Here is a 14,826-nt window from a genome sequence, read left to right as displayed (position 1 = left end):
TTTTTCTGGATTTTTTTGTTGTTATTCTGTCTCTCACTGTTCAAATAAACCTACCATAAAAATTATAGACTGATCATTTCTTTGTCAGTGGGCAAACGTACAAAATCAGCAGGGGATCAAATACTTTTTTCCCTCACTGTACTACCGCTCTCTCTCACACACAGGGCTTATGGTCATAATCAAATGTTCTTTATATGAAATGAGAAAAGTGCCCCATTTTTATTTTATTTTTTCTTATTTGCTTCTTTGTGGTTACAGAAAACGTTGAACTTATCCTAAAAAGCGTGAGCATCCTGCACGGCAGTGAGGGTCTGGACAACGACCAGCCGGACTACGACAGCGTGGCCTCTGACGAGGACACAGATCAGGAGCCATCCTCGGGCAAGGACCGAACCAAGGTAACTAACGTGATGGCATTGCACACAAACCAAGTAAAGGATTTCAAGTACAGGACTGTATGTAGTACTGAAAATGAGCACCTGCAGTCTGGCTTTTCAATCGCTGACTTTTTCCTCTACAGAGTCTGGACTCGGACCTGTCAGACGGGCCTGTCATGGTTCAGGAGTTCCTGGAGGTGAAGCACGCCCTGTCGGCCTCGGAGGCCAAGATCAAGCAGTTGATGAAGGTCAACAGCAACCTGAGCGACGAACTGCGGCTGATGCAGAAAAAGGTACCACCCACTGCAGAGATCCACCAATCAGATCACTAACACTGCCCGGTCCGTCCGCCACTTGGCCAATGAGACGGAGGGCTGGACTCGGGGCGGCACTGTGGTTGGTCAGCCGAGCTCTGGTCCCTCCCCCCACGGTAACCTCCCCTCACACACTGGGGTTCTAATGAGGGTCCTAACCAGTAACCACCAGACTGCTGGGGAGGTTCTCCTGCAAGGCAAGACTGCTCTCCCTCTTGCTCCACCGTTTGGGACAGCATGTTTCAGTCCATGTTCAGACAATGGCTTCTATAGCTTGACATATTCTTCTTCTTTTTTTTCTTTTTACTTGTGTTAAAGAGATGCATTCTTGCTCCACTACAATTGTGGAAAAAATATCCCTCCGCCCCTGTATACAGTGATTGATACAGTAGAAGCTGTGTTATTTCATATGGTATGACTAACAGGCATGCTCAAGTAATCAGCATGACATCACTCGCACTGTGAGTTTCCATCCCCTCGTCGTTTCTACAGTGACTAACATAGTAAGCATAGCATCGGTCATTTTAAATAATGGATTTTTAAAACTCTTTTTTAAATGTTAGCTCATCAGAATAGTCCACTTGAAGTTGTGAGATAACACGTCTTACTTTTACACGGGTGCAGCATTTGCCTTGTCAAACAAAAAGGTCCCATTGGTCCTCTGCTGTGGTTTTTAAAATATTCTTTACATCCCAGGAGGGCACAGGAGTACAGTCAACTCCAGAGTTCAGCTCCACAGTGGGTGTTAACAAAATGTTTTTCTATGGTTTTGCTCTAACCTGGAGTCTTCCCTACCTCTATGACCCCGATAATTTATCATACTAAATCCCACAATCCGCAGTTTGTGTTTCAGCTCAACAGCAGCCCCACCACTTGATTTGGAGTAGACTAAACTATAATTTCCCCCAATCAACAGCCGCGGTTCGACCTAAAAAGCATAGATATTGTGACAAACGGCCTTTAAAGGACCGATTTTGAGAAACCATAGAAATATGGGGCATGCCTTTACAAGGTAGTGAGCTGTTTTTGTTATTGTTTGAATAGCTGTTTTTGTAGCCACAGCAGCTATACAGGCTCCGGATTGTTGCTTTGAACCCCTTTGCCCTGGGTCGTGAATACTATTGTTCTATGGGACAAACGGTACAAGTCAAACTGCCATTCCTTAGTGGTAGACGTGTACAGTATGTGATTTAGCCATGTGGGCTGGCATTATTTTAACTGATTGGATACTCTTTCTTAGCTGTCAGAGAACTTCCCCCTTGCCCTCTATGAATGAAATAGCACACTTTGTTGGATTTCAACCAGACCATAGAGTTGGATAGAGCGCACACTTGCAAAAGCCTGTTTTGGAATGGGCAGCGCCGTTGAGGGCTTACTGTTTTAAACTAGTCAACTGGGTGGGACTTCCTATGGGTTAAAATGGATCACAGAATTCCATCCAGGTCAGTAGGAGGGATCAGCCAATGAATTATACTCCTGAGCAAACATTCCAGCACGGCAGGTGGCAGTAAATCACCAAACTTGGGTTTATGCCCGTTCAGACTATATAAACTCCAGCACAGTAGGTGGCGGTATGCTTCTTTTCATTTTGTTTACGAACCACGAGTAAACTCAGAAGTAGAAGAATAAGAAATGTGCTACTTTAAAATTGAGAGCCCTCTATAGACGGGTCGGTTGTTTAGCAACAATACCCACGCGTGTGCAACTATGGGGCAAAACGGATGGGGTTGGCTTAGACTGTTGACAAAATGTAAACTATATTTAGTCTCCAAATGTTTATTGAAAACATAAATACATTTGCACAATGAGCACTTGTCTCTCAAATACATTGTTACAGTTGTTGGTTAGCTAGCGAATTTTAGCCATATTAGCATAGACATGATATCAGTCAAAACACCTCAAAACAAGACGTGGTATCACCAACAAGATACAAGGTGAAATGATCCACCTACGATTCCCCACAAGGCAGCTTCTTGTCATTGTTGCTAGCTGTCTGACCATTCAGAATCAGCCAGTTGATGGTGCTCCTCGTGCTGTCACAGGAGCAATAATGGAAAAGTGGGGGTGTGCCCTCTTTCCAACTCTATGAACCAGATAATACAATTGCATTAGATGCAAAACACTGATGGGGGCATATCTCTTCCTCTTTGACTATCAAGATCTAAGAGGGTCTATTTTCTGGATGCCTCTCTGCCACTGCCTGGGCATCCCTGGCGCACAATCTTTGTCCCTGGTGCTCATATATCTTATCTATCAATCATCTCAGACAGAGACTGGAGCGATCTGAACTGTCTGGCTTGCCTGCTGCCCTTTCTGCTTGCTCTTACCTCTTGCTATGATTTTTTTAGTGGATTTTTTCGAATGCCTAGCATGAGTAACACCAGGGGGGACATGATTTAACAAGAAGATTGATTCAATTAACTCTGTTAATAAGCATGTTATAAAGACATAAGTAGTAGCCTATAACATTGGGCTTAGTTTAGCACAGATTGATGCTGACTGTTCCCAACACCTGAAGTGAACCATCTAGAGGTAGAGAAATGGGGGCAAGTCCTAACTTCCACTTTAGTCACATTTTTACTTAGTCTTCCATTGACATCAATTTATGACAAGTGAAATTAAACTTAAGTGAAAGTTAGGATTCGCCGTGTGGAGAATAAAGCATGCATTAAAGCTATAAAACTGAAACGCCTTGCTCGCTGATAAGAAAAGCGCCCTTTTAGTGTATTTGCTGACCCGTCTCTTCCAGCTACATTCTCTGCAAAGTGAGAACACGTCTCTCAGGCGGCAGGGCCCAACCACCCATATCTATCAGGTCCCCATCAGCAGCGGGTCAGAGTACACTGACCCTTCTTCCTCCAGCCCCTCGGCCATGAAGCGCCGGCAATCAGCGCAGGCCAGCCGGCCCATGTCCATGTCTATTTATGAGACTGGCTCAGGCCTGAAGCCCTACCTCCCCAAGGGGGAGACCCCCTACCCAGAGGAGGGTATCCCCACCCTGCAACCCTTCCTCCCACCTCATGTAAGTAAAAATCCCCCAGCCAGCCTCCTTTGCCATTTGCTCTCTCATCTCCATCTTCTTGTAGTCTCTTCCACCACAACCTTTTTTCTCATTCTATCTTTTCCTGCAGCCTTTTTTTCTCTCTGTTCCATTTCCTTCCTGCTTTTAATTTATTTTTCTGTTGTTCTTTGGGGTACTGTAGTGTTTGCCGGTAGCTGTTATTTGGCACCTGGAACCTGATTGTGATAATCAGCCAATACAATGCCAAGCACACAGGTCACAGACAGCTAGTCTCAACTCGGTGTCTGCTCTGAATGGCTGCAATCTCATAGGATTATTGTCAGGGCTGTTGGTTTCCACAGTGTTTCCTGGGCCGTGTTCCAAGATCTTTAAAATGCATCCGTCTTCTCCCTTCCTTAAAGGGATAGTTCACTAAAATTACATATTGGTTTTCTTACCCTGTAAGCAGTCTATGGACAATGTATGACAGCAATCCATGCTTTGGTTTAGTTTCCCTGGCACGGTTTCCAAATGCTAATGTGTTAGCATTTGTGGCACAAATCCCATTCAAGTCAAACCAAGCATGGATTGCTGTCATACCTTGTCCATAGACTGCTTACAGGGTAAGGAAACTGTGTCATTTTGTAATTTGGGTGAACTATCCCTTTTAAGATAATCACTGACCTATAAGTGAGTAGATATGTGAACATTTCCACTCAATTGCTTTTATCAATCTTCCTGTGTAAGATCAGTGATTTCCTCAAGGAAAGACTGAAGGATGGGTGCATTTTAAGGTATTCGAACAGGGCCCTTGGAGTACTCTCTGTTCAAACATTGTCTCAGACAATAGGAAAGATGTCAGAATCCCACTTGTTATTTTAGGTTGAATCTGAAATATTTTAAAGGTTTGTATGTCATTTCAAATAAGCATTAAACATTAACATCCCATTCACATTTTTTCAGAGTTTTTTGTTTTTATGTCTCTATGACAAACTAACACAGCATTTCCCAAACTAGGCTTGCGACCCCATGTGGTGATTTGGAAATGGGGTCGCGAGAGAAACTTGCGCTTGGTTGATAGAACCGGGTTTACATCAGTATCCTCCAGTAGTTGTAATAAACAGAGTGGTTTCTGTTTCTTCCTACAAATGTGGCGCTATCTTTTGAACTGTTTAGGCTACAAAATATTATGACCCGATCACTGAAAGATAAAACTCATGTATGTGTCTTCTGTTTCCCTCTACAATGCCCACAAGCTTTATTAAAACAGAGTGGACAAGACCAGGCACTAGATCAGACTGGGGGGAGAAGAACATCAATGATGGTGTTCTTTTCTACACAGAAGATCATAACAAATCATTGCCTAATGATCTTCTGAACTTCCCAATACCTTTCTGATGCATTTCAGTCACTTCAAACCATACCTCTTTCAGCTTGAGATACTGTCAAAAGTACTGTCAGACTGATTTGTAATAGACTGTCATAGCCCCAATAAAATGTTTAAATAAAGTTTACATTGGCCGTTGGTTACATCACTTTATTTAAATGGAAATGATGTCGCGGGCAAAAAAAAGTTTGAACCCCTGAACTAACAACATCATTTATGGTTCTAAATCCTGGTGTATTTTAATTTATTTTTAAACGAAAAGAATTTGGTGTTTTTGAAATTGAACTAATCTGTTAGTTCTGGTATTTCAAGAGGGGCATTCCGGGATTGGTACATCTACACTCACCTGCCAGTTTATTAGGTACACCCATCTAGTACCGGGTCGAACCCCCCTTTGCCTCCAGAACAGCCTGAATTCTTTGAGGCGTTCTACAAGGTATCTGAAACGTTCCAGAGGGATGTTGGTCCATGCTGACCTGATGGCATCATGCAGTTGCTGCAGATTGGAAGGTGGGACATTCATGCTGTGAACAGCCTGTTCCATCTCATCCCAAAGATGCTCTATTGGGTTAAGGACTGACAAGGATCAACGAGGCATTCCGAGATGCTGTTCTGTACACCACTGTTGTACTGCGCTGTTATTTGTCTGTCTGTGGCCCGCCTGTTAACTTGCATGATTCTTGCCATTCTTCTTCGACCTCTCTCATCAAAGAGCTGTTTTCGCCCACAGGACTGCCGCTGACTGGATGTTTTTGTTTGTTGCAGCCCAGGAGGCTGCCCGTTTCTGAAATACTGGAACCTGCGCGCCTGGCACAGACAACCATACCACGCTCAGTCGCTTAGGTCACTCGTTTTTACCATTCTCATGTTCAATCCAACAGTAATAGAATGCCTCAATGCCAGTCTGCCTGCTTTATATAGCAAGCCACGGCCACGTGGAGCCAACCATTTTCATGAACCGGGTGGTGTATTTGTCCTACTCTATCAGAACCCAAAATATAAGTTTGTTTTCCTCCGTTGTTTGTGAACAATGTAATTGTAAACAAACACTGTAGCCCCCTCAAATTCAAATCTGGCCGTCGAAGCCAGTTCCATTCATCCCTTTTAATAAGGGAGTGATTTAGACCTGGGACACCTGGTGGGTGCAATTTTAATGTTTAGGTAGAACAGAAAACCAGCAGTACTCCAGACTTCGTAGGGTAAGATTTGAATACCACTGCTGTAGCCTATAGCTTCAAAACATGGTTAAAACTATACTTTTGACCTCATGGATGGTCTTTCCTTCCATTATATAGCTCTGTCTAAGAATTTGAGAATGGTTGCATTTATCTAGCGCCATCCCTCATGTGTTTACCAGAACAAGTGGTGGAGTGACTGCCTTGTTGTTTTTCAAATCCCGGAATTCCCCTTGTCTCTATGAAACAATATTGTACTATGCAGTATCAAAGATAGAATATGTTAATTGTCTAGATGTTTAAAATGTTCTAGGTATGGGATTTGAGGTCCAGTGTTGCCAGATCCAACGAGGCAATGATTGTAATGCAGTTAAAGTCAAATTTCATGCCATACAGTCTTGTTTATCATCACATTTTATGGTTCTCTTCATTTGTTTTATTAAAATATTTGTTTTATTAAAATTGTATTTTAGTGCTCCCAAACACTGTTATTCGCATGAAGTGCTTTGAAGAAGTCTTTGTTTTTGGGAGCACTAACTACTGTTTTTTTTTTCTTCTGTTTTTTCTTTAAAACGTATAATTTGAACCCCTTTCTAGATGGGAAGGGGTGCTTTTGTGACCTCTTCATCCCTCCCCTCCTTCCCATCCACCCTGTCCTGGTCACGGGACGAATGTGCTCAAAGGGTTAAGTACTTCCTCACTTGGTCCGTGCCTCTCGACACAGCAAATCCACTGGGAGCCCCCGTCCTCCCTCCCTTTGTCCTCTGTATACTGCTCCCTCCCTCCCTCCCTCCCTCCCTGTCATGCTGCATGAGCCAAGCCACCTCTCATACATATCTCTACGACCACCACCACCCATATGTCTCCAGGGACGTCACCAGGACCCGGCTTTCAGGGTCCTGGTGACGCTGCGACGCGGCTTCCGCAGAAGTCAGAACATTCATACTTCTTGCGCTTCGCAGAGCTGTTGTGAAGTATCACTACCTCCACCACCCATACATATCTCTACCTCCACCACCCATACATTCACTACGTGACCAAAAGTATGTGGACACCTGCTCGTCGAACATCTCATTCCAAAATCATGGGCATTAATATGGAGTTGGTCCCCCCTTTGCCTCCACTCTTCTGGGAAGGCTTTCCACTAGATGTTGGAACATTGCTGTGGGGACTTGCTTCCATTCAGCCACAAGAGCATTAGTGAGGTCAGGCACTGATGTTGGGCGATTAGGCCTGGCTCGCAGTCGCGGTTCCAATTCATCCCAAAGGTGTTCGATGGGGTGGAGGTCAGGGCTCTGTGCAGGCCAGTCAAGTTCTTCCACACCGATCTCGACAAACCATTTCTGTATGGACCTCGCTTTGTGCACGGGGGCATTGTCATGTTGAAACAGGAAAGGGCCTTCCCCAAACTGTTGCCACAAAGTTGGAAGCACAGAATCGTCTAGAATGTCATTGTATACTGTAACGTTAAGATTTCCCTTCACTGGAACTAAGGGACCTAGCCCGAACCATGAAAAACAGCCCCAGACCATTATTCCTCCTCTACCAAACTTTGGAGTTGGCACTATGCATTAGGCAGGTAGCGTTTTCCTAGCATCCGGCAAACCCAGATTTGTCCGTCGGACTGCCAGATGGTAAAGCATGATTCATCACTGAACGCGTTTCCACTGCTCCAGAGTCCAATGGCGGCAGGCTTTACACCACTCCAGCCGACGCTTGGCCTTACGCATGGTGATCCTAGGCGTGTGTGCGGCTGCTCGGCCATGGAAACCCATTTCATGAAGCTCCCGACAAACAATTCTTGTGCTGACTTTGCCTCCAGAGGCAGTTTGGAACTCGGTAGTGAGTGTTGCAACCGAGGACAGACGATTTTTACGCGCTATTCGCTTCAGCACTCGGCGGTCCCGTTCTGTGAGCTTGTGTGGTCTACCACTTCGCGGCTGAGCCGTTGTTGCTCCTAGACGTTTCCACTTCACAATAACAGCACTTACAATTGACCGGGGCAGCTCTAGCAGGGCAGGAATTTGACGAACTGACTTGTTGGAAAGGTGGCATCCTGTGACGGTGCCACGTTGAAAGTCACTGAGTACTTCAGTAAGGCCATTCAACTGCCAATGTTTGTCTATGGAGATTGCATGGCGGTGTGCTCGATTTTATACACCTGTCAGCAACGGGTGTTGCTGAAATATCAGAATCCACTAATTTGAAGGAGTGTCCACATACTTTTGTATATATAGTGTATCTCCACCAGCACCACCCATACATATCTCCACCACCACTGTCCTCATCCTCATGCCTGTTACAATCAGCTAGAAGGTTTTCACTGAAGCAGCACTATGCGCCAAGATCACACACCCACCTCCGTGAAGCCAGTTGAAAAAGTCAGCCTATTGAGAATTTTGACATTTTCCCAAATTCCTCATTCCTAATGCAAATTACTTCCACCTCCCAAGCCAACATTTTGCTATACTTTTAAACTTGACCTCTTTTCTCCATCTCTAACCAGCACACGGCCGTTGCCCAGTAAGCTTCATCCAGCATGCCAGTCCCTCCCTCGCCTCTAGTAACACCTAAAACTCACCGGTTATCCAGGAGTCTGTCCCGCACTAAGAGGTGGGACCTGTTCAGAAGCAAACAACCCATAGCCCCTACCCCCTAGACACTTGTGGAGATCTTGTGAAGGTTTAAGCAATAGGTTAGATGGAATTGTTAACATATCAGTGGGCAAGGGGGAGCTCTCAGATCTCCACAAGTGCGTAGGGGCTAGGGGTTGTTTCTGGACAGGGCCTTTGACTGACCTATGTGCAGAACTGCAAACCCAGTGGTAAAGAAATTGACAAAACACTTGTACAAGCTAATCCCACTTTCAGCAGTTTGCTGTATTGTGTTTGTGTGGGGCGTGGCATCTTGCCCTGCAGACAGGAAGAGGATGTTTTTTGAGCGGGTCTATTGGGCTAGGCTGGAAAGGGTATGTAACTACGGTATGTAGCCTGTGTCCCCCTTTGGGTGTTTGTCTCTGATTTTTTCTTTGAAACGCACCTCTTCTACATAGTTTGTCTTCTCTGCTGGAAGAGCGAGGGATGTGCATGGACACAACAGTGCAGGGACAGTGCTGTGCGCCCAAGCTTCCCATCTGATACTAGAGCAACGCTATTATCCTCCAGTCTTGTGACGCAGCACACAATGCTTACAGGCTGGATGGAGCACGTAGTATGGCGTATTGACCACAGCTGACTTTAAATGGTCAAATACACATTTGTTAACCAGTATCTCCATCAGCATCGCCTTAGTCGATGACGCAGTGCTTCCCCCCCCCCCCTAGACTTGTGCAGTCTAAGCTTTTGACCGAATTAATCAGAACCTTGATTCCATGATGTCATGAAAGTTATTATGACTCTTAATGAAAGTCTTGGATCAGAGCTCTGGAAAAGAATGGATCATGGTTCTGATGTAATTCATTGGAGGATGTAGTAATTTCTCTCTCCTCAAACATCCCTGACTTCATCTGTCTTGGCATGTGCATTTAAAAAGGCGGCAGTGTTTGAAGCTTTTCCTGGACTGCATTTGGCCCTTCATTCTCCGCCATGGTTTAGTCTCCATCTTTTACACGCAGGAGTTCAAAGGTTTTCATAGACCTTGAACAAGCCTAACATCCCAACTTGGCATGGTACCAATCAATCAATCAACCATTCCATTTGTCCAGTGTGGTTTCTATTACAGTAGCCTATCGACATTGAATTTGCAAATGTTACCAATTGGTGCAGTTGTTTCGTATTGAGGGCAAAAAAACTAAAACACTTTGAACCCCGGATAACCTCTTTTTACTAACCCTGGCAATTAAATTCAAAAGGCTTCACTATGATTCTCTGTTTTGCTTCCAGGCTTTCGTTATTGACTTGTTTCATGCATTGTCGTCTCTCTGTTTCTTTCCCATGGTTTTAGTTCATTCAATTTGTCACTGCCATACATACTATACTGTAAGTTGTTAGTGAAACTGTTTAAGAACATTTCTGTCAAAGTTCCTATTTACGTTTAGCCCTAGGTATGATGTAATGGTTTGTGCTATACCGCTAGAAACTATTTTGTATGTTGTGAGTATGATGCATTGCATTGGCATTTCCTGCTTGCATTTTCATTGGCATATGTCACAGTGACAATAAGTTTTACTCTGCTTTCTCTCCCTCATGTTAGGCCTCCAAGATGGAGAAACAGAGCAGCATGTCAGACGGTGACTATGACAACACAACCAATGACTCTGAGTTGGAGGACTCAGGGTAGGAACACACACACACACACACACACACACACACTTGTGTGTGCACGGACAGCCAATTCACTGATACAAGCCACACAAAGCAAAGTCACACTGTCAGATTGGAAATTCTCACTTCAAAGTTACCACTGCTTCCAGTGTTACAGTGTCCAGTGTTACACATCAGGTGGTGAAAGTTAGGTCTGGATGTAGGGGTGCAGAGATTGTTGTAACGTCCTTAATTCCCCTGGCAGTGTGGGCAGGAGGGGGAGGCTGAGGAGCAGTGGCTGGCTCGGGGAGGGCAGCTCCATCCCTGAGTTGGACCATCTGGAAGCCGAGCCGGACCCTGCGCTGCCCAGCACCGAGGATGTCATTCGCAAGACAGAGCAGATCACCAAGAACATCCAGGAGCTGCTCCGCGCCGCGCAGGAGAACAAGCACGACAGGTGAGGAAGAAGTGGCAGGCCATGAGCTCGACATCGAAAAAAACAAAATTAAATACAACTCCTATGTTGTAACTATCTCTATGGAGATACAACTGAAACGTTCCAGATAGTCATCCCCCTTTTGTTTAACAGAATTCATTATCACAGCTTCACCTTTTCCCTTTTGTGTATTCATCATAGTACCTCCACTTCCTAGATTCTTCTTGAGTTCCCCCGCTGTCACTGATTTGTTTACTGGAGCTCTGCATTTTGTGTTCTTCTCAGTTCAGTGCTCTTATTTTATTATTCCCTCTATGATTTCACCTCTTCGTCTTTTTCTGTGTTCTCCCCGTGTCCTCTCCCCTCCTCCCCGTGTCCTCTCCTCCCCGTCTCCCCGTGTCCTCTCCTCCCCGTCTCCCCTCCTCCCCGTGTCCACTCCTCCCCGTGTCCTCTCCCCTCCTCCCCGTGTCCTCTCCTCCCCGTCTCCCCGTGTCCACTCCTCCCCGTGTCCTCTCCTCCCCGTCTCCCCGTGTCCTCTCCTCCCCGTCTCCCCTCCTCCCCGTGTCCACTCCTCCCCGTGTCCTCTCCCCTCCTCCCCGTGTCCTCTCCTCCCCGTCTCCCCGTCTCCCCTCCTCCCCGTGTCCTCTCCTCCCCGTCTCCCCGTGTCCACTCCTCCCCGTGTCCCCTCCTCCCCGTGTCCTCTCCCCTCCTCCCCGTGTCCTCTCCCCTCCTCCTCTCCTCCCTGTCTCCCCGTCTCCCCTCCTCCCCGTGTCCTCTCCACTCCTCCCCGTGTCCTCTCATCCCCGTGTCCACTCCTCCCCGTGTCCTCTCCTCCCCGTGTCCACTTCTCCCCGTGTCCTCTCCTCCACTCCTCCCCGTGTCCTCTCCTCCCCGTGTCCACTTCTCCCCGTGTCCTCTCCTCCACTCCTCCCCGTCTCCCCGTGTCCACTCCTCCCCTCCTCCCCGTCTCCTCTCCTCCCCGTGTCCCCTCCTCCCCGTCTCCCCTCCTCCCCGTTCCCCATGTCCTCTCCTCCCCGTCTCCCCTCCTCCCCGTCTCCCCTCCTCCCTGTGTCCTCTCCGGCGTGTCATTCTTTCGGGGGTGTTGTGGTCCTGTGGTCTCTCACCCTCTATTCCTGTAAGCAGACCTTGTGAGCGTGAGAGTGTGCGCCGGCTCAGGCACAGTCTAGGCTGTTTCAGCAGCCTGGTTCCCTGGGCCGAGAAGGCCCCCTCTCCCCTGCAGCCCCTCAACCTGCGCTCCCCCGATCCTGCCGCCTGGTACTTCACTGGCCTCTGTCCCTGCCTCAAAGGCACAGTGTCTCATTTCTCTCTCACACACCTTCTCTCTCTCTCACACACCTTCTTTGTCTTGCCTGCCCCTCTGTTGCCCAATTCTGATGACAGATTCCCTCCTTTTGCTATGTGTGGCCTGCTAGGCGTTAACGTGAAAGGCTGATCCTAAAGAACTCTCACTCACCTACTCTCTTAATTTATTCCATTGCAAACGCCACTACCTCAAAACTAAACTTTTGATATTCAAGGTACCCACGGTTTGTTTAGTTGGTATTCCGTGTGGTTAGAGTAGAGCTGCAGATAGTTGAATCTTTAGTAGTCCATCCAAAGTAGATGATAACAAGCGGGCTAATCAACTTGTGTGTTTATGTTAGGGAATGGTGCCCTGTAGTGTAATATCAAAATGACTCATTATTATTATTTTTAATTTTCTTGTTTTGTCATAGCTGATAGTTCATCACACATGATCAGCTCTGATCCTCACTCCTGTCTACAGTCGTGGTCAAATGTTTTGAGAATGACACAAATACTAATTTTCACAAAGTCTGCTGCCTCAGTTTTGATGATGGCAATTTGCATATACTCCAGAATGTCATGAAGAGTGATCAGATGAATTGCAATTAATTGCAAAGTCCCTCTTGCCATGAAAATGAACTTAATCCCCCAAAAACATTTTGACTGCATTTCAGCCTTGCCACAAAAGGACTAGCTGCCATCATGTCAGTGATTCTCTCGTTAACACAGGTGAGAGTGTTGACGAAGACGAGGCTGGAGATCATGCTGATTGAGTTAGAATAACAGACTGGAAGCTTTAAAAGGAGGGTGGTGCTTGAAATCATTGTTCTTCCTCTGTTAACCATGGTTACATGCAAGGAGACACATGCCATCATCATTGCTTTGCACAAAAAGGGCTTCACAGGCAAGGATATTGCTGCTAGTAAGATTGCACCTAAATCAACCATTTATCGGATCATCAAGAACTTCAAGGAGAGAGGTTCAATTGTTGTGAAGAAGGCGTCAGGGTGCCCAAAAAGTCCAGCAAGCGCCAGGACGTCTCCTAGAGTTGATTCAGCTGCGGGATCGGGGCACCACCAGTGCAGAGCTTGCTCAGGAATGGCAGCAGGCAGGTGTGAGTGCATCTGCACACACAGTGAGGCGAATACTTTTGGGAGGATGGCCTGGTGTCAAGAAGGGCAGCAAAGAAGCCACTTCTCTCCAGGAAAAACATCAGGGACAGACTGATATTCTGCAAAAAGTACAGGGATTGGACTGCTGAGGACTGGGGTAAAGTCATTTTCTCTGATGAATCCCCTTTCTGATTGTTTGGGGCATCCGGAAAACATGCCAACAGTAAAGCATCCTGAGACCACTCGTGTGGGGTTGCTTCTCAGCCAAGGGAGTGGGCTCACTCACAATTTTGCCTAGGAACACAGCCATGAATAAAGAATGGTACCAACACATCCTCAGAGAGCAACTTCTCCCAACCATCCATGAACAGCTTGGTGATGACCAGTGCCCTTTCCAGCATGATGGAGCACCTTGCCATAAGGCAAAAGTGATAACTAAGTGGATCGGGGAACAAAACATCGAAATGTTGGGTCCATGGCCAGGAAACACCCCAGACCTTAATCCCATTGAGAACTTGTGGTCGATCCTCAAGAGGCGGGTGGACAAACAAAAACCCACAAATTCTGACAAACTCCAAGCATTAATTATGCAAGAATGGGCTGCCATCAGTCAGGATGCGGCCCAGAAGTTAATTGACAGCATGCCAGGGCGGATTGCAGAGGTCTTGAAAAAGGGTCAACACTGCAAATATTGACTCTTTGCATAAACGTAATGTAATTGTCAATAAAAGCCTTAGACACTTATGGAATGCTTGTAATTATACTTCAGTATACCATAGTAACATCTGACAAAATATCTCATAACACTGAAGCAGCGAACTTTGTGAAGACCAATAATTCTCAAAACTTTTGACCACGACTGTATATTACCCATGATTTAAAGTCTGGTTACCAATCTGTTTCTGCTCTCTTGCCAACTCCTCAGTGCAGAAACAGATTGGCACCCAGGCTATGTAAATTATGGCAGCTGCAGTTTGACCGTGCCAGAATGCAATATTTGGAATAGCATAATAGATTAGCCAAGCACTAAGAACGGACGGGAGTTAGTTTTTCAGCATGTAGCTGGGAGTGTTGAATTGTGTTTTGCCTCCCCTCCTCACCTAGACTAAAAACTCAGTTCTGTCTTGTTTTGAATAGTGTTGTTTTGGGATTGCAAAACATTTAAATGTACTTTTTTTTTTTTTTTTTTTTTTTAATGAAATAATGATGACATGAAAAGTCTGTCTTATTAACCTATCTCCTCCTGGTGCTTTCCTCTTAAAGCTTTATACCCTGCTCCGAAAGAATACATGTGGCTGTGACGGAAATGGCCGCCCTCTTTCCCAAGGTAAGCTCACAGAACACTCCATGGTACCACCATCACACACATGCGAAGGGCTTTTAACCCTTTTTTTCCCCCTTTTTATTTTGTTTATCACTTTGAATTGCATCCTCTGTAAGAAATGTGGTATAGAAATAAAGTTTGATTGAACCCAGGT

General features: G+C 45.9%; 1 protein-coding gene across 6 annotated transcripts in view; it reads left to right on the top strand.

Moving 5' to 3' along the window:
• Positions 1-14,826, top strand: part of git2a (G protein-coupled receptor kinase interacting ArfGAP 2a) — a 30,323-nt gene that overhangs the window by 13,616 nt on the left and 1,881 nt on the right. Inside the window, exons 13-20 of one of the 6 annotated variants that reach the window (XM_084176886.1) lie at positions 259-398; positions 521-670; positions 3,441-3,713; positions 6,852-6,938; positions 10,446-10,528; positions 10,761-10,952; positions 12,075-12,206; positions 14,612-14,675. In XM_084176886.1, the coding sequence (XP_084033012.1) occupies positions 259-398; positions 521-670; positions 3,441-3,713; positions 6,852-6,938; positions 10,446-10,528; positions 10,761-10,952; positions 12,075-12,206; positions 14,612-14,675 (1,121 nt within the window). Of the gene's footprint in view, positions 1-258; positions 399-520; positions 671-3,440; positions 3,714-6,851; positions 6,939-10,445; positions 10,529-10,760; positions 10,953-12,071; positions 12,207-14,611; positions 14,676-14,826 lie in introns of all 6 variants that reach the window. The other 5 variants (XM_084176887.1, XM_084176882.1, XM_084176883.1 and 2 more) reach the window with 5 other exon arrangements.

This window comes from Coregonus lavaretus (assembly GCF_964263955.1).
Source record: "Coregonus lavaretus genome assembly, chromosome: 14".
Lineage (NCBI taxonomy): Eukaryota > Metazoa > Chordata > Actinopteri > Salmoniformes > Salmonidae > Coregonus > Coregonus lavaretus.
The sequence above is the reverse complement of the archived record's forward strand: the minus strand, read 5'-3'. Positions and strand labels throughout refer to the sequence as shown.